The sequence below is a fragment of the Colletotrichum gloeosporioides genome (genome assembly GCF_011800055.1).
Source record: "Colletotrichum gloeosporioides strain Lc1 chromosome Unknown consensus_64, whole genome shotgun sequence".
NCBI classification, from domain to species: Eukaryota; Fungi; Ascomycota; class Sordariomycetes; order Glomerellales; family Glomerellaceae; genus Colletotrichum; species Colletotrichum gloeosporioides.
The window spans coordinates 206,871-231,281 of NW_025544709.1; the positions used below are offsets into that span (position 1 = coordinate 206,871).

Sequence of the window (24,411 nt, forward strand, 5' to 3'; positions counted from 1 at the left end):
AAACTAATATAAGATTTTTAATATTCTAAGAAGAATAAAAACTATCTATTTTATCTTTAAAGTGAATTATATACTTAATTATAAAGTATATAGAGTTCTATTTTATAATATTATTTTAGATTAATTTAATTTCTCTAAATATCTACTAAGAGAGAAGAATATTACTAAATTACTTAGATCCTTCTAATATTTTATAAGATAGATTTTTAAACCTCTATATATATTATAATAAAGTTCTTATAAACTTTATAATATTATAAAGTTTACTAATTAGTTTAGCTTTCTACTAATACTTAAAGTTAGCTTTATCCTATTATAGAAGAATATATATATCTAACTATCTCTTAAAGTTCTTAGAATCTTTACTAAATAAAAAAGCTTTTAATATAAAGTTAAAGATATACTTAAAGTAATAAATCCTTTTAGCCTAAGTATCTTACTTCTTTTTTATAAAGGGGTTAAATTAAAGGATTAGACTTATTATATAAGTATTATTTAAGTTTATATTATTAGAGATAAAAGTTCTTATTTAGTTTATAATACCTTAGTTTTAAATAACCTCCTTAAGAGTATTTATAAAGTTAATATTATTATAAGCTCTAAGTTACTTCTTTATAGTAATTAAATATACTTAAGGACCTTTTTCTCTAGTAATAAAGTATATAGTAATACTTATAATAGCTTATTAGCTTAGAGAAGTCTATAGATTAAAAGCTAAATAGATTTTAGAGTTAATATATAGAAGTTCTTATTATATAACCTCTTTCTAATACTTCTAAATACTTTTAAGTATATAAACTATTAAAGTAGTAAACTATAGTAATATTTCTAGCTTTATATTAATATTAGAGATTATACTTTAAAAAGTAGGGTTCTTATAGATACTAAAAGGAAGGTTAATATCTATAATAAGGTAGATAGTAGCTTTCTAGATACTCTTTATATAATTTTTTATTAAATTAGTAAAATCTAAATACTATCTCTTATATAAAATATTATTAGGTTTTTTAGAGCTTTTTAAGTTAATAGATATAGTTTAAATCTCTCTAGTATAGTTCTTTTTAAAGTACTTTAAAATAAATAAAGTTACTTTAATATTAAGAATAATCTACTTACTTTTAAGATTATAATAGTAATAAGTTTAATAACTAGCTTTTAATTAACTATCTAACTAGTAGAGAATAAAAAATTAGTTATAACTTTTTATTTAGTTTATTCTCTCCTTAGTACTTTTTCTCTAAAGTTCTAATTTTTATATATATACTTTATTATTTATTATAATTTTAAAGAGGTCTTTAAATAAAGGATAGTTAAGTAGGGGGTAGTTTTTACTTTACTTAAGCTATAATAAGATAGATCTATACTTTAAGAGTTAGCTAAAAGTATTTAGAGGAGGGGTTAAGGTTAAATAGAGGATTACTAATATAATAAATATCTAATATAGGATAAATAAAATAAAAGAGAGGTTAACTTAGTAATATCTTTATATTTAAAGGATACTAATAGATAATAGAGATAAGAGATAATAATAGTAAAGTAATAATTTTAATATAAATCTCTAGGAGATTTTAAAGGCTAGCTTTTAAATTCCTTAAGGGGTTTAGTTATACTATAGAAGTTAGAGAAAACTATAAATATCCTTATATTAGAACTATTATATTATTAGTTTAGAGGAAAAAAAAGAGAAGCTAGATAGGTAAAAGGGGGTAATTTATACCCTACTAAGGGGGGGTTCTATTAGAAGTAGAGGGTAGATAAAGAAGGGTAGGGAAGGGTAGGGATATTTAGTAGTAGAATATTTATTTAATCTATATTATAATCTCTATTAAAAGAGTTAAGGTAATTAATTAAGTTTGAGGCTTAAACTTAACTTAATTGACTAGTAATAGCTTTATAATTGATTAATTAATTAATTGAACTTGATAAGTTTACTTGCCTTGAGGTGGGCGCTGGTCTTTTTTTGTGTGTTCCTGGGCACGAAATGCGCAATTCAGGAGCCAACCCGAAAATACCGTCATCAGCCCCCTTGACGCCGCCGTCTCTTCCGCCTCCCAAGCGATCCTTCGATCAGACACCGCACTCGCTGCGTACTGGGAAAACATCCGCACCGCGTTCATCGCCTCTGGCATCACCACGCCCTTCGCCGACTGGTTGACGCAGACCTTCGGCAATCAGCACAATCTCCTCACGCTCGTACGCGCTGCTTTCGCGACACAGTGGCGGCATATCGAGGAGTCGTGTTCCCGCGAGGAAGTCGGCCGAAGGAGATCAGCAGCCCATCGCCTGGGTCTCGACGAGATTTGGCTGCTCTACCTCTGGTTTGGTGCATCGGTCCAGTCCCAGCGTTGTTGGAAGCAACTTCCTCCGGGTTCGGCAATCTCAGCTCGCCAACTCTTCGTCGAGCTCCGCCGAATTCGCGAGCAGCAACCACGCGGAAAACACTACCTGGAAAAGTCCTTCGGTCCTCGGGAATTTGAGATCGCCTGTGGTGCTCTGACTGGTTCGTCGCATCTGCAAACGCCACTGCTTCAGCTTGGGATCTTCGTCTGCTAACATTTCTGTCCTCCTCTAGCCCGAGGCACGAACCAACAGCCCGACACGCGAGGCGAGCAGGGCAAGTCAGACGCTCGCCAGCAGGGTCAGGTGCAGGAACAACGGCCAATCGAGAAACCTCAGCAAGTCGAGAAGTCGCAGCAAGTCAAGAAGCATCCTCAAGCCGAAGAGTACCGTCAAGTCGCGGAGCTTTATCGTCTAATGGACGAGCGGCGTCAAGCCGAGGAATAACAGCGCGTCAAGGAGCAGCGACTCAAAGAACGAGCCGACGAGCTAAAAGAACGACAAGCCGACAAGCAAGAAACCAGCAAGACAGGACGTCGGCAGAGTCAACCACACCACGACGACTCCGGATTTTGTGACGGGACTTCGGACAACGAAAGCGAGAAGCAACAACACGAAGACGACTCCGAACTTTTCGGCGACACTGACACGGTCGACATGGGAACACGAGCATCCTCCGCGGCCGCGAAAGGCACAATATCTCCCCAACAGCCGTCAACGGACGAGCTTGACCCCAAAAGTCAAGACATAGCCAAGAAAATATCGGCTGCTAGGTCAAAGCTGGACGCGGTGCAGGACGATTGTGAAGCCAAGAAGTCGAAGTGGAAGGAGGTAGCACAGTCGGAGACATCTGCAATGCTCACATACAAGAAGGATATCGAAGCTCGCGTCAGTTCAATCATGAGAGGAGACGTGCAGGATTTTGACCGTGAAGAGGAATCTGGCGAGGACGACAGCGCCAAAGGTCTTGGAGATTTGGAGCAGGACCTCAAAGCGGCCGCCTCCAGGAAGCGAAAGGCCTCGCGACAGATCGAGAGCCTGACGGCCAAGTCGCAGAGGCTGCACGAGAGTAGGGAGACGATGCTGGCGCAATTCGAGAAGGCGCTGGAGGGCCATCTGGAGAGGATGAAGCAGGAAGAGAAAACCATTGTAGGGCCTGGAGAGGACAAGTGATGATCCTGTAACATGAGTTGTCTGGAGCAGTCAGTTACCTTGCCACCTGTGCTAGGACAGAATCTGGAGTTGGACGAGATCACAACCACAGCTGGTCGTAGTGAAGCTAGCATGAATCATGAACCACGAGTCAATGAAATTCCATACGAATATCAAACCTTGAGATTGGGATGTTGGGAAGAGACGACTTCAACGTGTGTCAAATGTGAGATGGTCTGATGGGGAAATAACCGTGACCTGGTCCACTCTCCTAACGCTACGGTGGCCACCGAGAGAGCAGCGCAGTGGGTCTCCAGTGTGGCAACCCGCACACGTGGGGGCTTTTATAATTAGCAAGGCCAGAAAACTCACCCGTAAGCTGTTGGAGCGGACGAATCTGGAGTTGAGGCCGCGTTGGAACGCGCTGCGGCCTTGGTGGACGGTCTCAACACTGGCTTGGCCCGGTTTCACAGTAGGCAATAGATGGACCAGTGCCACGAACAAGGTTGCGCAGAGCCGGACCTGAGTGATGAAGATCGCAGAGATCATGTCGCAGAGTTTCCGCATCGGATCTGTGAGATGGTCGTGGAAGTCTAGCAGGGAGGTACACTCGAGCCCGTCGCGTTTCCTCAGAATTTGCAACATCCGGATGAGGGTTTGAATGGCTGGGTAAGATGGCGTCGGAGCATGAGAATGTCGTGATGCAGACATTCGCCCGCAGCAAGATCTACATGCTCGCGGAGACAACTATGGTCGAGGTGGGTGTCGAAGGTTGCGAATGCGTCCTCCTCGCTGCCGTCCAGCGCAATGATGTTGATGAAGTCAGCGATAGGCTCGGAGTTGAAAACGGCGTGTCCGCCAGCGGATGACTCGCATCCAGGCCAGCGGCTTGAACCGCTGCAAGGGCGCGCCAACGCCGTATGCGCATTGTAGGGCGTGGTTGCCGAGGATCACCAGACGTGAGATGTGGTAGCCCTCCTATCGATTGCGGACCTCACTTTTTTTGTGCGACAGGTAGGTCGCGGTGACATTCTCCGAGGCGAACTTGGCTCACTAAGTAGGCAGCTTGTTTTCTGTGCTGTGAGCGGAGCATGACGCTACCCGGGAAGCTAGGTGCGGGGGCTCGACCCGCAAACGAGGCTCTCAACGGTCATGCCGTCCGCCGATGCTTCACGCGAGATGGTAGAGTGTTCCGGCGGTGTTTAACTCGATCTTGACCCGGCGGTTGCTGTTCCACCAACCCCGGAGGGCTTCGCTTGCGGGTTCGAGGTTGCTCGGGACCGGGCGTTGGTGTCTGTCAGGGAAGATATCACCACGGCCGCATGCTCCGGCCTAGGCGGCAACCATCAAGGTCCGCGCTGCCGCTCGCGGAGTCATGCATGATGACATCGACGACCGCAGCGACCAGCGCCAGGACAGGCAAGACTCAGCTCCTCGCGGTGACGTTAACTGCCTGAGCAGCCGATAAGATATGAGCGCACCCGGCTGCGATACCTCGACGCACAAGGCGCGCAGGCTCGCAAACTCCAGTCTCAATGAGGTGAGCACCTTGCTTGCTGGTCGTCTCCGGCACCCACGCCAGGTTCCTCAGCGTTGGACGGACGAGATCGTCAAGGAGGTAGAGCGCCAGTGGCAGCGATCGCAGGAACCGGAGCGCACCGTCGCGAACGTGGCCACCTTCGGGTCGCCTGGGATCCAGGCGTCGCTGAGGATGTAGTTGGTGGTGGGGTCTGTGCCAGTGTCATCGCCAACATCCTAGCTGGCGAGGTGCTGAACCTCGTCGCCAAAGGCTACCAGATCAACAGCACCGCCGGTGAGATCACCGCGCAGCATGGTGCCTCGAGCAGGTGGGAAGCGCATGGCCTGCGCCAACCGTCAAAGTTATCCAGGCAGCCGGACCGCAGCAGCCGGGGGTCTAGCTCGGGTCCTAACGGGTCGGCCTTTGGGTAGTGTATGAGTCCGTTGCGTATGGGGCCCGATTGCGCCGTCTGGGCCGGCGTAGCGGGGCGATATGTGGGTCCTGTGTCGGGTGTGTACGGCGGCGTCGTGGCGCTGCCCGGGCGGGAGCTGCTCATGGTACTAATGTGCCGGTGAGTCTGAAGGGGAAGCTGTGGGCCTCTGTCGGCTTGTAAATTATCGATCCGGGGATGTGCGTGCAGGAAGTCGAAGGCCTCGCTGACAGTCACAAATGAAGATAACAACATGAAGCTGGACAATCAATGCGCTAAAGACAAAGACATTGAGCGTATCAAAACATGGGGCAAGCACTTCCTGGTTTGCTTCAATGACTTTGCTATCCGCTTTATGTTTGAACTGCTGTGTCTCGTCATTGAATAAGCAAAATTCATCATGTTTAAGCCGGCACGACGAGCATCGGGTGGCCAATTGCTGCAGTGTCCTGCCCGTCATACCGCTTGGTGGTGTCGCGCGGCGAACACTAGATACCGGCGCGGGCGGCCCCAAGGCAAAGCTCCTCGGACGTGAACCAGGCCCAGGCGTGGGGCATGCTGTCATTCCACATAACCCCAGTAAGCGCCTCGTCGAGGTTGGCGCGGACCAATGTTGCGGTTAGCCGGCGGTCTGCCGTCGAACGGATAAGACCGCAGCATACCGTGGTGACGGTTGGCGTCAGTCAGGCGCAGCGGGGGCATCGGAATAGCATGTCAGCATTAACTGAGCGCGCGATGTCGAGCAAGCAGCTACTCTTCGTCAGTGAGCAGCCGCCAGTAGACAGTAGAACGATGCCCTGGGGTGCCTTGACGATGAGTCCGCCAACGTGATCATTCACCACGTCGAAGTTGACTGGGGTGTGCTGCCGATACTGGAAGTCCAAGGCTCACGTGCGAAGATCGATCGACTCCTCAAGACTTTCGACCTTAGAGTCCAGCAGGTGCCCGTCCTAGCTTTCGACATTGCAGTCATCGCCCAGCAGCATATCACGGCGCTGCCGTCGCAGCACCCGCTGGATCTACGTAGCATCAAGAGCCCCTGAGTGTTGCTGAGACTCGCACATCAGCCTTCAACGCGACGTGGGTCAAGAACCGCGCCAGCCCTGTCTGCATGTCGACTGGGCGGCCGGGAGATGTTGCTGCCGACGTAGGTGACGAACGCCTTCAGCGTGCTGATGATCGAGTTTTTACAATGGAGCAAAGGCGATGGCTGTCGTGTCTTGCCATGGGCAGTCTCGAGTGGCCTCATGCCCCTTGGGAAGACATTGGTTGGCTTGAGAGATTCATGAGCAGGGAGTTGAAGATGGTTCCGGGGGTCATGGTTGTCGAAGACCCGGCGCAGAGCGCATGCGCTCCGCCGAACCGTCTGTTGGAACAGGAACGTATGCTGAGCTTGTCGCATGCCGCATGTTAGTCACTTATGTGGATTGCACGACCGCCACCTGATGCCGGTTCTCGGGGACACCACACCAAAGTTGAGAAGCGTCAAGCCGCCGAAGGCTAGGGACTGCCCGAGACAGTCGCGATAGTGCTCTGGAAGACTGACAGCCTCAAGACTCGATCTGGGACGCAATCTCGCGTGGCTCATTGCCATCGAGCAGGCTTGCAATTTGGAATTTTCGGGGGTACCGACGGTGAGCCGAGCGCGATTCCGACGCCGGTGGTCCTTGAGAGGGAGCTGAGCGACGCCAAGATCCATATCGCTGACGGACTATATGCACAGGAATCTCGCATCGTCATCGGCTAGCTGCCGCTTGAGCGACGGTTGTTTCCAACGATAGGATCAGCATCGGAAGAACATGAGATTGCGCACTAGTCGCTCGATGCTGCGATCACTGGCCTGGCCGTCAGGTAGCTGATTGAAGAGGCCGAGGATCATCAACGGCGGCATGTCAAGATCAGCATCGTGACGAGCAGCTCCAGACTGGTGGTCGAAACGCGAGATGGACGCCTCGGCCAGGCAGATCCCACAGGTATTGCGGGTTGGTGTCGCTCGTCTCTGCGTTCACTCCGGCTGACGGTGTGCCTCGGGCGGGGAGGCCAGGTCTAATCGGAAACCAATGTGAGGAACTTGATTGCCCCAGTCCACGCCTTCCTGGTCACAGCGACACATATCGTCATGGACAGCACTGAAAACGTAACCGATGATGGTCGAACGGACACTGGCGGATAGCAAAGCGTCACGCTACGGTGGTCCTGTTCGGCGACATGCTGTCGATGCTGAGCGGCTGGCCGTTCCGTTCCTAGCTCGTTTGGCCAAATAGCCACTGCTCGTCCGGCGCAATGTCGCACGACGATCGTCACCAGAATCACGCCAACCGCCATCATGGGAAGCGGCCGCCGAAGAGCCTGGGTGGCGTTGGTTGGAAGATGAAAGCGGCGGCAGGCAGTACCGGGGCGATGAACAGGGTCAGGGCGGTGACCGGCTCGATATGGATTGTTGGCATGGCTGGAGACGAGGAAAAGAAGTTGGCGACCGAAAGATCCCGTTCCTTCAGGCGGTGCTCGCAAATCGGCCCGGGCGATGGTCGGCGGATCGGGGAGAGTCGAAGGCCCGGCTGCGGTCAAAAGTCGCGCCCCTCGTTGTTCAGAATGATGGCTTCAGTTCAGCCGTGCAGGGGAAGAAGTTATCCGTCCCAAGACCTTGAAAGGACATGGGCGAAGTCCTGTTTGTCCCAGCTGGTCGTCAAACGCATCCAGAACGAATTTACTAGATCATGCAAGCCCTCTCCCTGACCTTCCGCATGTCGAGAAGTTCGATGACTGAATGCATTGACTGCAGGGTATGCGACTCGAATGCTCAGCGGAGGCCATCAAATCGAACATCGGGCTGGGCATGGAGACATCCTGCCAAAACAAACAAGTTGCGTGGTGCGTGCTACCAGCGCTGAGACGTTGGCTGGCTGGCTGTGTCGAGATCGCATCTTTGACAGCGCGTAGCAGCGTCCTTGTATTCTAGGACGACAGACTGAGCACGACCGGCGACCAGTACGTCGTTATCGGCTTGCTGGCTGCCGTCGAGCACAGCCAGCCGACGCGCGGGGCAGTCTCACGAGCGAGCAAGCTCGGGGTTCGCAAGGCATTATGCGGCCATGGCCTGCGACCACGCCAGCGGTAAGCCGCTTCCGGAGCTCGGCGGGCTGGCTCACCAAAGCTAGCTCGACCCAGCCATGCGACGGAGATAGTTGGGGCCTCGGTCTAGCTTTGATGTTGTCGGACGAGATCGCAAACGCCGACTTGCTGGCCGTGAGTTGGGCTAGACCATCTCCAAGCCCGCTGGGGTTCACAAGCATGATCAGCCCGCTGGGAGGGGCTGGACGACCACTGCTCCATCATCAGAACCGGCCAAGCCTCCTTCGTGCATGCCGACGGGCGGCTCTGTGAAAAGGGCCGTCCATGGATTGCAAGACGTGGTCAATAACGTAGTCCGCACCCAGTTTCACAAGACGTTCTCAGTTCGGCGAGTTTGGAAGGCGTTTCTGTTTGATTGAGGCAACTCTCGCAGCGTAAAATCGCCCGCCCGCCCGCTCAGGCAACCCTCGCTGAAGTGGAGCGCACGGCGATGACCGACGGACGAGCAAGGACCTGCAGAACCTAGTTGTGGACCGAATAGCAACGCCCGAAACCGCCTCTGATCCGGAGAATGACGGCGAGATCAGCTGATGCTAGCACTCCGCGTTGCTGCTCCAGCAGGGTCAACAGCAGCAAAGCAGGCTGATGTCGCGCGGCCGCCCGAGAGGTCCTGGACATCAACGGTCATGTCGGCAGCGCGATGCTGCTGAACGAGATTGGAACGTGCTCCAGATTGACTCCGTCCGTCAGGTTCGCAACATCTCCAGTGACAGCGACAGCAGCGATGGCGATTTCTACAAAGAAGCCGACCCTGTCAGGAAGCCCGCTCCGCTGGATCCAGGCGATCGTGTGTGCGATAGACCCGCCGGGGAGCAAGGTCCTGGACGCCACCGTCAATTGAAGGAGCGTGCTCGTAATTCTTCAGGACATCGGCTACGTGTAGCATTGGCCGGGGCTTTTGTCCGGGACCTCGGTGGTCTAGCGCAAGCTGGCTTGCTTCGAATCGCATCCATGGCGACGGAGGTGGAAGAGTCGTCGTCTTCGTTCTTTAGGAAGAGTCTGCATCGACCAGCACGTTAGTTATGCCGCCGCAGGATTGGGAGTTTGGGGAGGGGGGGAACCGACTTGGGCTAGGAAGCCGAGGGCATCGCGCGGCGAGAGGCAGGCCGTCGGAGCAGAGAACGGTTCGAGCCGAGTCCCGGTCGGGTGCAGCAGCTTGGGAGAGGGGATTGAGCGTGCAAGATTGCATTCCTTCGTCAATCGCGACCTGCGCTGGGAGTCGAGGATTCCACGGTAATGCGAGGGGCAATAGAAGCCCGGCTCTGTCGGGATGATCGCGGAAGACGGCGTCAGGCCGTAGGACCTGTATGCCGAACTTCTTTGGGGACTCAGAGCGGCAAAAGAGTCGAAGGGATCGGGAAGTTGTAATGTTGGGGAAAATTAATCGCGATGCATAACGGAATACGATCTGGCCGAAATCGAGGTTGTTGGGAGGAAGCCACGGCGACACTGTTGAGGGGTGCGTGCAGCTTGTAGGTGGCCTGAATGGACCACAGTGCTGTTAGGTTGATGGGATGGCACATGCCCGCTAATTTTGGTTTGGCCCAGCCGCCTTAGATAATCAGCTGCTGAAATGTACCATATTTGTGGTACATTTTGAGTTGGGCGCATGAATCGGCACTTGCCCACTGTGGCGGCCACACTCTGCGGTCCACCAATTGACGATCTTCACCACCTGCTGATTTCACCTCTCACTGATTTTGACCTCCTGCTTGCTTCCTACCAAAGCCAATTTTTACTACTAATATTTCTTCTGATCAAAGTTCTTCCTCTGTAAAAACTTCTTCTTTCCAAGGTCAACTCCTGCTACAGGGGAACGGCAGCGTCATTGCCTGGCAGCAGGCGCGGCGCGGAACCTCCCCAAATTCATGTGTCGTCGCCCGGACAGCTCAATTGCATGGCCTTTGTGGGAATTATTCAAGGTGATGAAGATGGGTTCAAGTTGAGTTTTAGCGGCCATATTGGCAGACGCTGACCATCGAGCCTTGGATCATGAAGACGAGTAGATGGCAAATATGCAAGCATTTGGACCCAACACCGGAGTCTCGGAAAGACGCAATGAGACAGATTTCTGCCTCTCATACTCAGTGATAGATACTTGATATTGGTGGCTTTGGTCAATGAGGACAAAGCCAAGATATCGGAGAGATTTGAGACAAGACTGTTCTCATGGACAGGTTTGGAAGCCGTTCTTGTGGTACCCGGACGATGAAGGCCTCGAACGAATTTCCTTGATAGGTGTGCTGTCAGTTGAATATTGTGCCGCCTGAAAAACAGTCTGGCAAGTAGAGTGGCCTACGATCCAGGTACAAGCACCTTCGTATAACCGAGATCCGCAGAGAGAATCCGGCAGCTTTGAATTCAAAAAACCTCTCTGAGAGCTGTGGGAACATGTCGGGTCACAACAACAGTCCGGATGGCGCATGTGAACCAAGGGGCCTTGAGACGATAATTATCCTCTTAGGAAGAAAGCTGCTAAAGCAAGATAAATCTTTTCCAGCCTTCAGAAGCTGCTATCCTGTACATCTTTCGTCGACTTGAAACTTCCTAGCACCGCCCGTGGGGACGTCATACTCATTCGTCTTGATGAGTATGAGAGAGGGCTCACGAGTTGATGCTTGTACAGCAATCTCTGAGATTTCTTCATCCCTAGGTTGCGCTCCTCAAGCTGATTTGTCGGCGTACTATGACGCCCCTCGTCATCGATGACCCTGCTTTCTTTCCGTCATGGCCGCTTCTGGAACCATTGAAAAGGTGCGCCTCCAGGCGGCAAACTGCGAAAGAAAGTTAGAAGGGAAGAAGGATTCTGGAACCATTCAAGAGTCGCAGATACCACTGCCATCCTGTCCTTCTCTCAATTGTCTCAGACCTTGTTTACATGTTCATCCTGGAGAAGTAGGGGTGAGCATTAGAACTCACTCTGCGACTAAAGCTTCTCATCGCTGGTTTTGTCGTACGACTATGATACTGCCTTCATGACTGATATCCAACACTATCAAATCCAGGCTTTAATCATCTTTCTGGCCCAGCCGACTCATACGAGGCCTTTGGAAAGGAAATCTTATACTTTTGGCCTAATGCTGAGAGTTTACCTCAGGGCTTGGCTTCTAAGTGAGAGCACCATCTTCAAGCCAAGCCTGGCGGCCCTTCTATGGAGTGCCGTCCCAAAATGCTGGGAATAAAGCGTCAAGCTCGCAAAGACGGAGGAGTGGAAAGCGTCTGTCAACTGACTGAGCTTTCCTTCGTGAATATCAATACCCACAACGGCCAAACCAGCTAACGATGGCTCAGATCTCCGAAATCAGCTCAATGAACGGGCTTAAAGAGGCCCAATTCAGACGAAGCAATGAGAGTGTTCAGACAATCTTGCCCGGAAGCTTACGCACCTCAGAAGGAACGAATGTGCGGGGAGACTGGCAAGTATGCTTCGCGGGCTTTTATTTGACCTGCCCACCAACACAACCGTTGCTAGCTGCTTCAGTACCTAGCAGGTCGAGAACCGCCATGCCAGTAAGTAAGGCATAGATCGATTTCAGGCGTTCGTGAAACGAGAAGCAGCGTTCCATGATAACCTGACATTAGTCAATACCTCATGGATTATGCTGCTTGAATCCCTTGAAGAGAATATTTATTTCTGTACTTTCATAGATGTCTTATCCCTGAGAGTCTTGGTGAATGAAGGCCTCATATGATAATCTTGCTAAACTGCGATGTTGCGTTGGCCATCGTGGGAGACTCACTGAGACAATCACCGACCTGTAGAACGGGCTTGAAGCTGGCAGGAAAGACACTTCCCAGAACACTATGGCAGCTGAAGGTGGCGTTTTCTGCATAGCTTCTCTGATGTTCTCACCTCTCAGCGCCATCTGGTGAGCGGACATGTTTGAGGATTGCGCTTCATGCCCATCCTGTATTCAACGACGAGCTCTGAGCCGGATGAAGCTTAGTGAAGCGCGTGCTTGATCAACTCATCCTGAGAACGTTCGTTACGCCAAGCTTGGCTGCAAGGGAGAGATGTTGAACACGCCTTTCGTTCTAATACCGCATGATTTGTTCCCAGGCACATGAGAACAAGGAGCCTTCGCGATGGATTGCCGCGGGGTCCTCGGCAAACACTTCACTCAATTTGGGGCAGAAAGTCGTTCTAGTAGTAAGAATTGAGAACAATTTGCGGGACATCGCGTTCTCGTCACCCTCAATCCTATTTGCCCATGTTCGCCGGTGTGGACTCGAGCGACGATAAAGCCCGCATCGATGACACTAGGGCGGTGTGCTCGACTAGTCATACACACTTTTGGATTCTTTTTTAAGTGCTCATGAGCTTCTCGAGCATGCGGACTGCTAACAGCGACATGATGATGCCAGAGATCTTAGGGTAGTTGTAATCCCAGCACGGGCAAGATGGAGCTTCTATGCAAACTTATTAACGATTTGAGCACGTCCTAGCGGCCGCTTCTCTAGTTCTTTCGGGGGTAAATGTCGATTTTTAGAATCCAGGACCATCCAAAACCGAAAAGACAACCGTAACGGTTGGCCGGACTTTCCCCCATTGGCAAGCTACGCTTGGATCAGGCTGAAGGGAGGAAAGGCCCCGTTGTGGAACACAAAAATGGACAAATTCCTTTCGAAGCGTCAGGGCCATGGAAGCTGTAGCACATGGTCATGGGTCGCTCTTTTTATATATTCTAGGGGACGGCGGTCATCTTGAGATTGCCGCATGGAATCTCGTCGGGGGTTGGAATATGTAGCTAGATGCAGCAATGGATGGATGACGAGGAGCCCCTTGGGAAAGTTGCGAAGCGACGGACACCTTCTGGAATGGGTACTCTCCCTGATAATCAAACATATCCACTGTTGAGTGAAGAGCACATAAAAGATCTGGCACATCACGGCGCCGTCCAGATTGCAGTACCGTGATCCGCATTTAGCTTTGGCATAATGGAACATTGCTGGCGATCAACATCAAAAGTCTGTTTGTTGACGGCAGTGATATTCTCCACGACGAAACTATGGTGACATCGCAACGCGGCGCGTCAACGGAGACAGTGTTTTGAAGCTCTGGCATCCGATCAATAGAGAAATTCTGCAGATGTTGATACGATAATCCTGTCCCTGTATCGAAGTGTTGAACCTTTGGCCTGAAATTGCCCGGCTCATAATAATATTTGCGACAGGTAATTGGAGAGCGAGGTCAACACTTCCCATCCATCTTCCTGGCGTTCTAGAGATAGGATCACACTTGCAATGGTCGAGGAGGGGGAAGGAATGGGTACGCATTCTTTGCGAATCAAAAGCGCTTACCATCTTTGGCGATTTGGTCCATCCCAGGGATTGAAAGACTTCATTTCTTTGAGAACAGTGTCTTTACAGCGTTGCTATTATGATTTGGTCCCGATATCAGTATCGTTCTAGTTTTAATAGGAGGAAAGACGTTTTTTTCACCCTGTTCGTGATGTTCTTTGTCCTCTTGGATGTGAGAAAACGAATCATCAAAGGCTTGATTCAGAGCTCAAAGGCGAAAAGGGATCAAGAGCTGTAGACTCAACAGTTTTGGGGCAAGTATTGATGGCGAGGCCTCATTACTTCCGTCTTTTGGCTGAGCTTTGAGCAACTGGCGTCCCTGGGTCGGACCCCCGCCATCAGAATGTCAGCCCTCAAGGGTGAATATTGTGGCTCGGGCTGACCCGCTGAATATCGCGGGCAGTGGGAAAACATGATAACGAATTAATCAACAGACAGGGTTGCTTTGAAGGGTAAGATTGGCTAATACAATTTCATCCCAGATTTCGAAAGGTGCTCAGTTGTTCAGATCGAGATGAACCTCCTCTAAACCTCGGATGGGATTCTGCAGACGTAGATTAGGCCTCGGTATGATCCCCGGCTTTTCGAATAATAGTTTGAGCCGGTCCAGACCGAATTCAGCCGTGACACAGCCACAATAACTGTCGGTGAGATCCAGCCTGTGAAATGATTTCATCAATACAACCAGGTGTGTGAACGAAGGCACCACAGTGGCACACAAGAAGCATGAACAACTACTTGGACGTGATGAAGCCCAGCTCCTACCTCGCGTAACACTCCACCCGGTCACTGCGACTCCAAAGCTGGGAGGACTGCATTTCCCCTTTCATGGAAATGATGCAATTTGCCGCAGCATCTCCTTCACCAAAGAATGGAGTGACACATTCCTCCAGCTCTGATAAGTCAGGTTCAGCCGCCTTTCACGCCCAGGACTCATGCTAAACTTTCCAAGACTTCTGCAGCACGCTTCACCAACGCTCTTCAGTTATTGAGAATTTGAAAGTAGCACAGCAACCTAGAAGATAGACAAAACTCGTATGAAGGGTGGACCTTTTATTAATTTGACATGCTAATGTTCGCAAGCAATCTCTGCCGTGGACGACCCCAAATTGAACCATGACACCTTGGTGGAAAAGGCTACCCAGAAAACTGTCAACGATGCTCAAGACGCAGCATGCTCTGGGGAACCACGGCCCTGAGGGCTGTGGGGACGACACCGTACGATCCTCTGGAGGAGGCAGAAGGGAGACATGTAGTGCTTGGAAATATTGCTGCTTGGATGTATTGTCGTCATTGCTGTTACTCTGCTTTTTCATGATGGAAATTTATTATCAGACTGACCAGAACTCCTCTCAGTCAAGTCCCTCGCCGCCAATTTGAAAGCTGTATTCAAGGCATCTCTGATCATGCGTCTTTCTAACGAAGCTTTCATCATCGTTGTACTATTTCCGCCTTGCGTCGTTCCCTCTTGTCTTTCTGTTACTGACACTTGAAATGATGAAAGCCGAATGCTTATGCCTTGGGCAGTTCTAACGGAAAACTACTTTCGCCGACCACAGAGATTGTTAGACGTTGCTCTTTGACAGTGCTCGTCGCGGACCATGGGGTTTCATCATGCTCGGTTCAAAGCAGGTCCCATGGCGACACCAACCGTAAGCAGCTCTCTCCCCCAGCTTTTAGACGCGAGGATTTATGGGTTTCAAGGTATCTGGCTGTAATTCCTACCATCGACGCTTTGGCTATTCATCCAAGCTCTCAAGCCATGATCGAGCATGAGGATTGCTACGTCACTAGTGACTCTTGTGATCGCGAAGCGGTGGGATTGCCCACAACGAACACATACACCGCGGCTCAAATTCCCCAGCCCTTCATGTTTGAAGGGGCTCTCGATCCAGTCATGGGATTGGCTATCAGCAAGGGGCTGATGGGTCCTGAGGAGACATGATCCCAAGTCAAACTCCAATGCACCACCGGTAATTACACCTTTAGAAAAGAAGCCCAAGGCTACTTCTTCTCTTGTTTAGCCATGTGTTACTCCTGCGAGCACACTACAGGAAAGATCATCCAAGCGCCGAGGAGGAGGGGCGAGGATCTCACACTCGTCATTGGCATCTTGCAGTTCCCGAAACCAGTCGCTGGCCCTTTCAAAGACCCACCGCACCTGATAGGCCGAAGGTGTCGCGGCTAAACTATCAGTGGAAATGTTTAGACACGGAAGACATGAATCCGGGCGAGCAGTTCAGGATGTTTCCCCTGGGCAGTACCATAGTGTAGATCGAGTTGACCCTTATCATGAGCGCCACGCTCGTTGATGGAGAGGTGAGACAATGCTAAGCAGCAACAGAACAGAAGCCAAGGACGGTCAAGTTCGGAGCCAATCTCAGAGTGAGGCACGTCAAACTGGTTCTGGCAATGTTTCAACCTGAAGGACATGATACAGCGCTTAGCAAACTCGATGACAGCCGCCATTCACAGCCACCCTGGATGGTATCTATCAGACGACACTCAGAGAATACCCAGGAGATTCAAGGGGAGCTTCAGCAACACGAAGACCTGCAGTTATATGCACTGGGGCTTGTCTGACAGACAACCTTGAAGATGGCAATGGTAAAATCCCCACATGCAGCAATCAGGGCACGGCCAGTCGCAAGTCTCAGAACTGATTTACTGGATGCGGAGGCTTTTTGAGTTCCAGTTGTGCGTGTAAGAGTGCATTTCATATACGTGGTGAAGCGAGTACCCTGGAATTCGACGCCCCGCAATGGTCGTAGATGATAGACATACACCGACTGGCGCACTGAGATATTCGAGTTGGAGGTTTTCAGTGCACCCTGGTGATTATCCTGGAATAAATTGACAAATAGTATCATGGTGCGAACAGGAGGGGATGCCAGCAGGTAGGCGTACGAGGAACACGAGAACATTTTTCACGGCGAAGAATGCCCGGGCCCATGGATTTGTAATGAATAGACAGGGGCAAAAGTCAACCGACTTCAAGACGGCTCCACGGATGGGTACATTTCACGGTGGTTGGGGGATTGACCAGAACGTCGGCTGAGTACCCGGGATCTACGACTTTGCCTGCACTGTGTTCAGTCCCAGGCTTGCCTTTTGCCAGGGCAGACGGCGACAGCACATCTTTTGCTGGCTGAAGATGGTTGCAGGAGGAACGAAGACTGAATAAACTTGATTGCTTGGATGCTCTGCTGTACGGAACAAAATTGGTGTTATCCTCCTGTCACGTGTCGTCTTCTTACCCGTCCGAAAAACAACAATGCCTATTGCTCATGATCATATTCCACTGCCCCCAGACCAAACTCAGGGGGTCTTCCTGTTAAGCCCTGGACTCTTGGTCATGTGGCAACAGCCAAGCATTGTTACGTTCGGCATTACTGCGACTGCGTTGAGGGAATTGCCAGTTCCGCAACTCCTCGCCAGATGGCCTTGCAATGGGTCCAGAGGTGTATCGCGGGCTCTCCGGGTTAGGCGCTTCATCCCGCAGGTGCCCTCTTCTCTGACATAATACTTCTTTGCCTATCCTTAGACTTCAAATAAATTGCAGCTCGGTGAGACTACTCCATGGAGTTCTTCCATTCTTCGATAATTTCCCTGGTCAGACAACTTGCAGCGGTCCACTCGGGCTTGTTGTAGCCGACGAAGTCCACCAGGTACTTGATCTGACCATGCTGGGGGCCGCGACGGTTCGTCTTTCTCTCGGCCAGGATGCGGCTGACTGTGAAGGGGCCATGAACGGGGTCGAGCTCAAGGAGGCGTGTTCTATTGTTGCGGCCGTTCGGCGTCCAAAATTGGTTCACAAGATGACGAGCGGTCAACCAGACATCTTCTTCGGGCTCCCAAGTCGGCTCATGGTGCAGCCAGGGACCTCCCCAGCGAACAAGCAGGTCCACTTGCATCCCTATCTTTCTGTAGTTCAGAATGCTATCAACGGGATACTGTTCGTCGGTCCATGGTTGTTCATCAGCGGCCAGCTTGCCGGGGGACGCAGCAAGGTCCTCTTGGCGGGGTTTATTGTTGGAACGGTGTGCGATCGCACGGCCGTGCTTGTTGTCGGGAGAGGCGGACTTGTGGGAGTTTGCGTGCATCGTCTGGCCACCCAGGGTATTGGTTTCGACCGTCTCTGGCCTTTGCTCGTCGTCGCTCGTACCGTCGACTTGGGCTGGCGCTTGGGCTGGATCCACGGCGGCACCCGGCATGAGGAGTCGGGGGCCTGAATTCAGCGTCATCGTCGCAACGGCGGTGGCGATCGAAGCGGGAGAATCAATTGACGATCCGTCGAGAGCCTCAGTGCTGGAAGTCGGTGAGACGGGTATATCGGTCTGGCTATCGGGCTTGACTTCGAATTGGTAATGGCCAAAGGTTGTGGCAGTGTCGGGGTCGCTGCGGGAAATGCAAACTTCCAAGGTCAGACGGCGATCGAATTGAGAAAGTCGGGTTGTCGATAGCGCCAAAGGAAACCTGCAGGCTTGGTTCGATCGGGCGGTGGACTCACCGATGATTGAATGAAGTTGCTTGAATGTCGAGAGAGGACGGTGGTTGTGACGAGGAGAAGTTTCCAGGTCGTCGAGCAAGTGGAAGGAGGATGTATCATGGACTGCCTGGGTGGTCGTTGCCTCGGGTGAATCGCTCCTGGTTGCCCAACTGTATCAACCACATGGCAACCGCAGGAGCGCATTCGTCGGGCTTGCCGGGCCATGGCTTCGATGTCAACTGTCTGTGGAGGAAAGAAGGCCCCCGTGCTTCCCTGGTCATACATGAATTCACACATAATGCTTCCACGAGTTGGAGCCTGCTCATTTCGGGAAGTGTCCATACTTGGAATCAACGCATCCGGCAAACATGCCATCGTGAACCAAACAGCAACCAGAGATACATGGGACCAACTAGAATGGTATTGGGTAACTTCTGATTTTGAAGCAGAGCTGCTGCATGCTGATGGGGCAGCTCGATGCCCGGGCTGACAACCAACTCGCCGGGAGCCGGCGCCCGACCACGCCGGTCCCATGCGTGGCCGTGACCGAGCCGGAACGGACCTGGGAGGTGAACTACACCGTCTACGAACCCAACAGAACCTTTTTTTTCCTACGCAGGCTGATGAGCAGGCACGTTTCCGCCGACGAAGCGAAACAATTGGATGGCATCAGGGAACTGCTCTCCACCATCGTCGCGGGCGGAGAGAGGTGAGAGGACGTCGGTCGCACTTGAGGAGCTCACCATAAAATGGGCCCGGTAAACCTTGCGATTACTTGCATTGACGCACCTGAATGGGCATCAAATCGTAAATCAATTGCTAGGAGCCACTTAGATGAGGTGAAAAGGTTGCAGCTGCGCGGTAGCTTCTGTTCGCTGTGAGCTTTTTTCAGTGGGTGCCTGAAAACTCCCACTGGCGTGGGAGCTTTTGGAAAGCATGTAGCAGTTGCTAGTGGGAGGATCCTTTGGTTAGGAGCTTTTGGAAGGCAACTAGCTGTCTGTGGCCAGTTGCCTGCTGGGGTAGGAGATTTTGGAAGGCAGTTGTCTGCTTCTTACTTCGGTGGAGCAGCTGGCATGACCTCACCATCCTCACCGGGCTCACCGGGCTCACCGGGCTCACCGGGCTCACCGGTCTCACCGCCGCTCGCCGACAGCCACGGGGCTCACCGAGCATCCACTCCGCACCGCACCATGAGTGTCTTCGCGTCTGCAGCTGCGAAGCGCATGTCACCTGAATTCTCTAGTCTGAACCAACATAAACACGGCGAGAATCCTGGATGCACATAGTGTTGCTGAGGGGCTCGTGTTCTTCCATTTGTCTGCATCCAATTGTCTGCGGCCGGTTGTCTGCGGCCGGTTGACTGGGCCAGGGGGAGCTTTCTGAGTAGGTAGGCGCTGGAAGGCCCGTCCAGGACGGAGGCAGGGCGAGTTTCCTTTGCAGCATACACCTGCTTTGGCTGCAGACAACTGCCTTCCCAAAGCTCCCAGTCCTTCCCAAGACCCACTTCTCGAGTCCTTCTCACAATGGAAGCTCCCATTGCAGTGGGGATTTTGGGACATTCACTGAAAAAGCCTCCCACTGAAATAAAAGCAGAGTGCGATCCACGAGTGCCTTTTCTTCATCCATTTAGAATGCACCAAATCGAACTCGGCCCGGACCTAGCAAAGGACAACCGCAGCACGCCCGCGCCGTCTCCACCCTTGCGGTGGGAAGGCAGGTTTATTCCATCACATGAGTTGTTGTTGCGCGAGTACCCAGGCTCCATATTGGGGCTTCTCCTTGCTGGGCGCATTCTTCAGGCGTCTCCTCCAGCCGCAAGAGCCAACAGGGAGGGGAACTCCATCCAGACACTGGACGGAAGCGACAGCACCTGTCAATCAGGCCAGGATCGCGTCTCCGTACCAGGCTGCGTATTCCAATCTCAGAGCAAATGTCACTCACCACAGACAGACCGTGGCCAACAATAGTAATGATTAGCATGCGGGCCTCGTACCAGCCCCAACATGCCGGGGTTTTTATTCGCGCGCGGAAGTGCCCGTGTCCACAAAGACAGCGAAGAAAAGCATGGGTTGATATGCACGTTGGTGCGGGATAGCAACGCCGCATCCGCCAAAAAGAGGGGACCCCCGGTGGGAGGGACCATTTTCGCAGCGCCCACAGTATATCAGTCGACCCTCAGTTGTTTTTCTGTCACTTTCTGCTCTCTTTTTTTCTTCTTTTCCTATATGTTGCGGAAATACTCAACTTATTCGGCAACTCTACACCAAAAGTCAGCATGTGTCGCCAACCGGCGAATTTTGCAGAGGAGGTTGCTGTTGATGATGCCGTATGTGAATACGCCTGAACGCTTCCAATTATGGCCGATTTCTAACTTGGCTCTGCAGCAAGATGATACTCGCTCTGACATGGGCGCTGTGAGTCGATTTTGGACACTTGACAGCCGTGGCTACTGACCTTTTACGGCACAGAGCATTGCCTCGTCTAGCACCAGTCTTCTCAGCTCCCTGTTAGAACATCGTCGCGAGAATGGCCGGACCTACCACCGGTACAAGGAAGGAAGTAAGTTCAAACAAAGAACGCCGTTGGGATCATTCACTGAAAAATCCCACCCAGAATACAACATGCCGAATGACGAGCAGGAGCTCGACAGACTTGGTAATTGCTCCCTTACGTTTCTAATCCAAAACACAAAAAACTACTGATAACGGGCCTAGACTTGATCCATAACATGTGTCTCATGTCCCTGGACGACAGGCTTGGTCTCGCTCCACAGTGTCAGGAGGGTGCAACAGTTGGTCGTGTCCTTGATGTTGGCACGGGCACAGGTACTTGGGCTATTGATTTCGGAGACGAACATCCGGAGGCCGAAGTCCTGGGTGTCGATCTCTCCGCCACTCAACCTGGCCAGTAAGCTTGACTCTGACGCGACGTTTTCCGGGTATGCCATTCACTGACGATGACTCGCAAGTGTGCCTCCTAACGTGCGGTTTGAAGTCGACGACATTGAAGACGAGTGGACATTCTCGCGGCCTTTCGAGTATATCCATAGTCGCTACATGACGTCCAGCATCAGCGACTGGCCAAAGTTTCTCCGGCAATGCTACGAGTAAGATCCTTGCCCCTTTGACGCGGACATCGGCGGCTTCTCCTCAGGAATATGAGCTGAAATGTTACGATGACTGCTGAATTGTTGAGCAGCAACCTCGAGCCCGGCGGTTCCCTTGAACTTCACGAGACGGATATCTACACCCGATCCGACGACGGATCTCTGAAGCCGGAGCACGCTCTCTACAAGTGGGCCCAGTTTCTCATGGAATCGTCGAACAAGTTAGGCGCAGCGTGGATTGACCCCCCTAAGCTCAAGGACCTCATGATTGAGGCTGGGTTCGAGGGCGTGAGTATGAGCACGTACAAGTGGCCGACGAACACATGGCCCAAGGACAAGAAGTTCAAGGAACTTGGTATGTGGAACCACGAGAACTTTATGCAGGGTGTTGAGGGAATGTCTATTGCCCCTTTCACCCGCGCCTTGAACTGGACCCCGGAGGAAGTGGCGGTCTTCCTGATTGACGTCCGTAAGGATGGCAAGGACCACAGTATCCATGCATACTGGCCTCAGTAAGTCTAGTGTGGGAACTCTGTGTAATGTGGTGACTTTCAATTAACAGGTTCAGGTACATATTTGTTGGACGAAAGCCCGAGAAGGCCAAAAAGACTCCGGCTCCGGCGGCAGCATGAACTAAACGGGTGAGCGGACGGTATTTTCCACGGAAAAAGTTTGACGTTTCCTTTCGTAAAGAAGTTACATTTGCATCGCAAGATCTAGCCGAAATGCGCAAATCTTCCTATCTTGAGCATGGTCGTAGTGGTGTCAGATGCTTCCAACCTTTTCATCGGCATTGCAGTTGAATGCGATTCCACCGTTAGCGCAGCCCACTGCCATGCCGGGCCGTTCCGTCCGCCAGCCCCCACGGAGGTTGCCTGGCAGAGCGTGGCTTCCAGTCTGGGCAAAAGTGGAGGCTATATGGCCAATGAGAGAGGATGTCTGACAGACAAGCTCTGCTATTGGCTCAGACAACCTCGCGGCTTCACGACCCGTCGACTGCATCTTGGACACCAACAACGGCGGCGCCGTTCGATGCACCACGAGCACAAGGCCACAGTCTGACGAGGACCTCCCCTGATGCATGTCCCTTGGAAACCCGCCCGACCGCGTGACCAGTCTCCCCTGACTCTTCCGCGAGACACCCTGCAGGCCCGGTGGCACGGTAAATTGGATGACGTCCTGAGCATATTTACACTGCCACTCTCCGAGGTTGAAGAAGATCTGGGCCACAGCGTTCTGTGCAGCTGTGACGAGGAAACATGCAATTGACGCACCACCGCGAGTTCTGACAGATACCGCCGCGCGTGGTTTCGCTTGTTGTGAAGGGAGGGACGAGGGAGGCTGCAGTATCCACACTATCCACTGTTCATGGAGAATCGTTCACATTGGGGGAAGAAGGTTTCAGCGGCTTCCGTGGGCACTTGCCGGCATTGGATCTAATTCTCACCGCGGACAGTAGACACATGCCGGTCGAGGAAGGTGATATGACTGTGTCTCCTTCCTCAATCTCCCCTTCCTCGATGGCTTGCTGGAGCTGCGCCAACTCAGAGCCGATGGAGCTGGATCAACTCTCGGCCGACCCATCGATCAGTGTGAGACTGGCCAGGTGTGGAGACGCTCTGGGCGCACTGCAGAGGTGGTCTGTGCTTGGTTCCATAGTAGCATTTTGGATGCGTCAAGCCACACTCCGTCCACCAAGCCACGCGGAGGTCTTAGCAGCCACAATCAGCGCCTGTTATCCAAGATGTCGGCTTTGCTCAGATTCGCCTGCACGATGTTGCTAATGTTCTCGAACCTGGCAAACCGAGGCCATTTCAGCTTCCGCTACATGTCCTCTGCGCGATGAAACCACTTCGTGCCTGGCTTGAAAGGGTCAAGGATCCCCGAGACCCTGTTCGAATCCCTCGACCTTGACCGGCACGCCTGGTTTTGCACACCGGTGCTAGCCTCCAAGACAAGCGATCTCTATGCGCAGGATGGAGTCGAGGTCATTGTCGCCGACTTGCTTCTGCTTCCCCCATTACCTGGAATGTGAAAAAAACCAGACCTCGACTGCTTGAGTGGGCGCCCGCTGGGATTGCCTCAGGTTGTCACGCATCCGCCAATCTACAAACAGAAGGCGTGAGCATGGACGCGGGAGGCGCCTGCCACGGGTGTAGCAGCCACGGTGCGTTATCATTGCAGATTTTCACCTGCCTTCGCCGCTCAGAGGCAGTCACGCTGTGCGGCTTAGACGCAGCAATTCCAAGGTAGGTGCCTCCAAAGCCACACTTCACCTCCTTTGAGCCTCAATTCATGTTCTACCACGACCACCACGCAAACCTCTCTCCAACCACTCCAACCGCCCCAAACCCGACGTCGAATGCCTCAGGTCTGCTGTGCGTTTGAATCCATCACCTGCCAAGTCCTGCCATTGCTAACTCTTCTCTTCAATCTAGACCCGGCGGCGTCAACGAAGAACCCGATCCAGAGCCCCAGCAAGCCCGTCCCATCCGCAAGAACCCTCTCTTCCACCTCGATCCGCTTCTCACTACTTCTTGCTGGCGTAATTTCCTCTCCGCCTCCTCGAACGGCGACAACGAATCGAATACAAGACAATGGCGAAGACGATGTCTAGGTTGACGATTCTGCCGACGACCACCGCCATGACCTCCTGCACCTCGCTCTGCACCAGCAGACTTCGTCCAGTCCCTCGAGTCGGACCTTGCGAGACGGTAGTTGGCCGGGCCTGGGCCTGAGGCCTGAACCCCGGCCTGAATCCCGCCTTTATATAAGGGATCGGCTATACTACTTTATAGCTAGGCGCGCTTAGCATTTATAGCTAGATTAATTAAGCTACTTTATATAGGTTATAAGCTTTCTAAATACCTAAATCTATCTACTAAATAGTGAGGTTATTCCTAAGTAGCTATTAGGACTCTAACTTTATAATCTAATAATTACTA

General features: G+C 51.6%; 2 protein-coding genes and 1 pseudogene across 3 annotated transcripts; 2 read left to right on the plus strand and 1 right to left on the minus strand.

Moving 5' to 3' along the window:
• The first annotated feature begins 1,981 nt into the window (after positions 1-1,981).
• Positions 1,982-2,784, plus strand: GCG54_00003818 (annotated as a pseudogene). Its single transcript has 2 exons — positions 1,982-2,500; positions 2,573-2,784. Coding segments are annotated over exons 1-2 (731 nt in total).
• Positions 2,785-17,443: 14,659 nt separating this feature from the next.
• Positions 17,444-18,115, minus strand: GCG54_00003819 (uncharacterized protein; the record flags this gene model as incomplete). The annotated part of the gene is made up of 1 exon (XM_045403884.1): positions 17,444-18,115. One exon carries the CDS (start codon positions 18,113-18,115, stop codon positions 17,444-17,446), a length of 672 nt encoding a protein of 223 aa, XP_045261516.1.
• Positions 18,116-20,635: 2,520 nt separating this feature from the next.
• Positions 20,636-22,098, plus strand: GCG54_00003820 (Secondary metabolism regulator laeA; the record flags this gene model as incomplete). Its single annotated transcript, XM_045403885.1, has 8 exons — positions 20,636-20,686; positions 20,745-20,774; positions 20,829-20,919; positions 20,974-21,015; positions 21,075-21,267; positions 21,329-21,466; positions 21,559-21,978; positions 22,029-22,098. The coding sequence occupies 8 exons, from the start codon at positions 20,636-20,638 to the stop codon at positions 22,096-22,098; spliced, it is 1,035 nt and encodes a 344-aa protein (XP_045261517.1).
• Between the last annotated feature and the right edge of the window lie 2,313 nt (positions 22,099-24,411).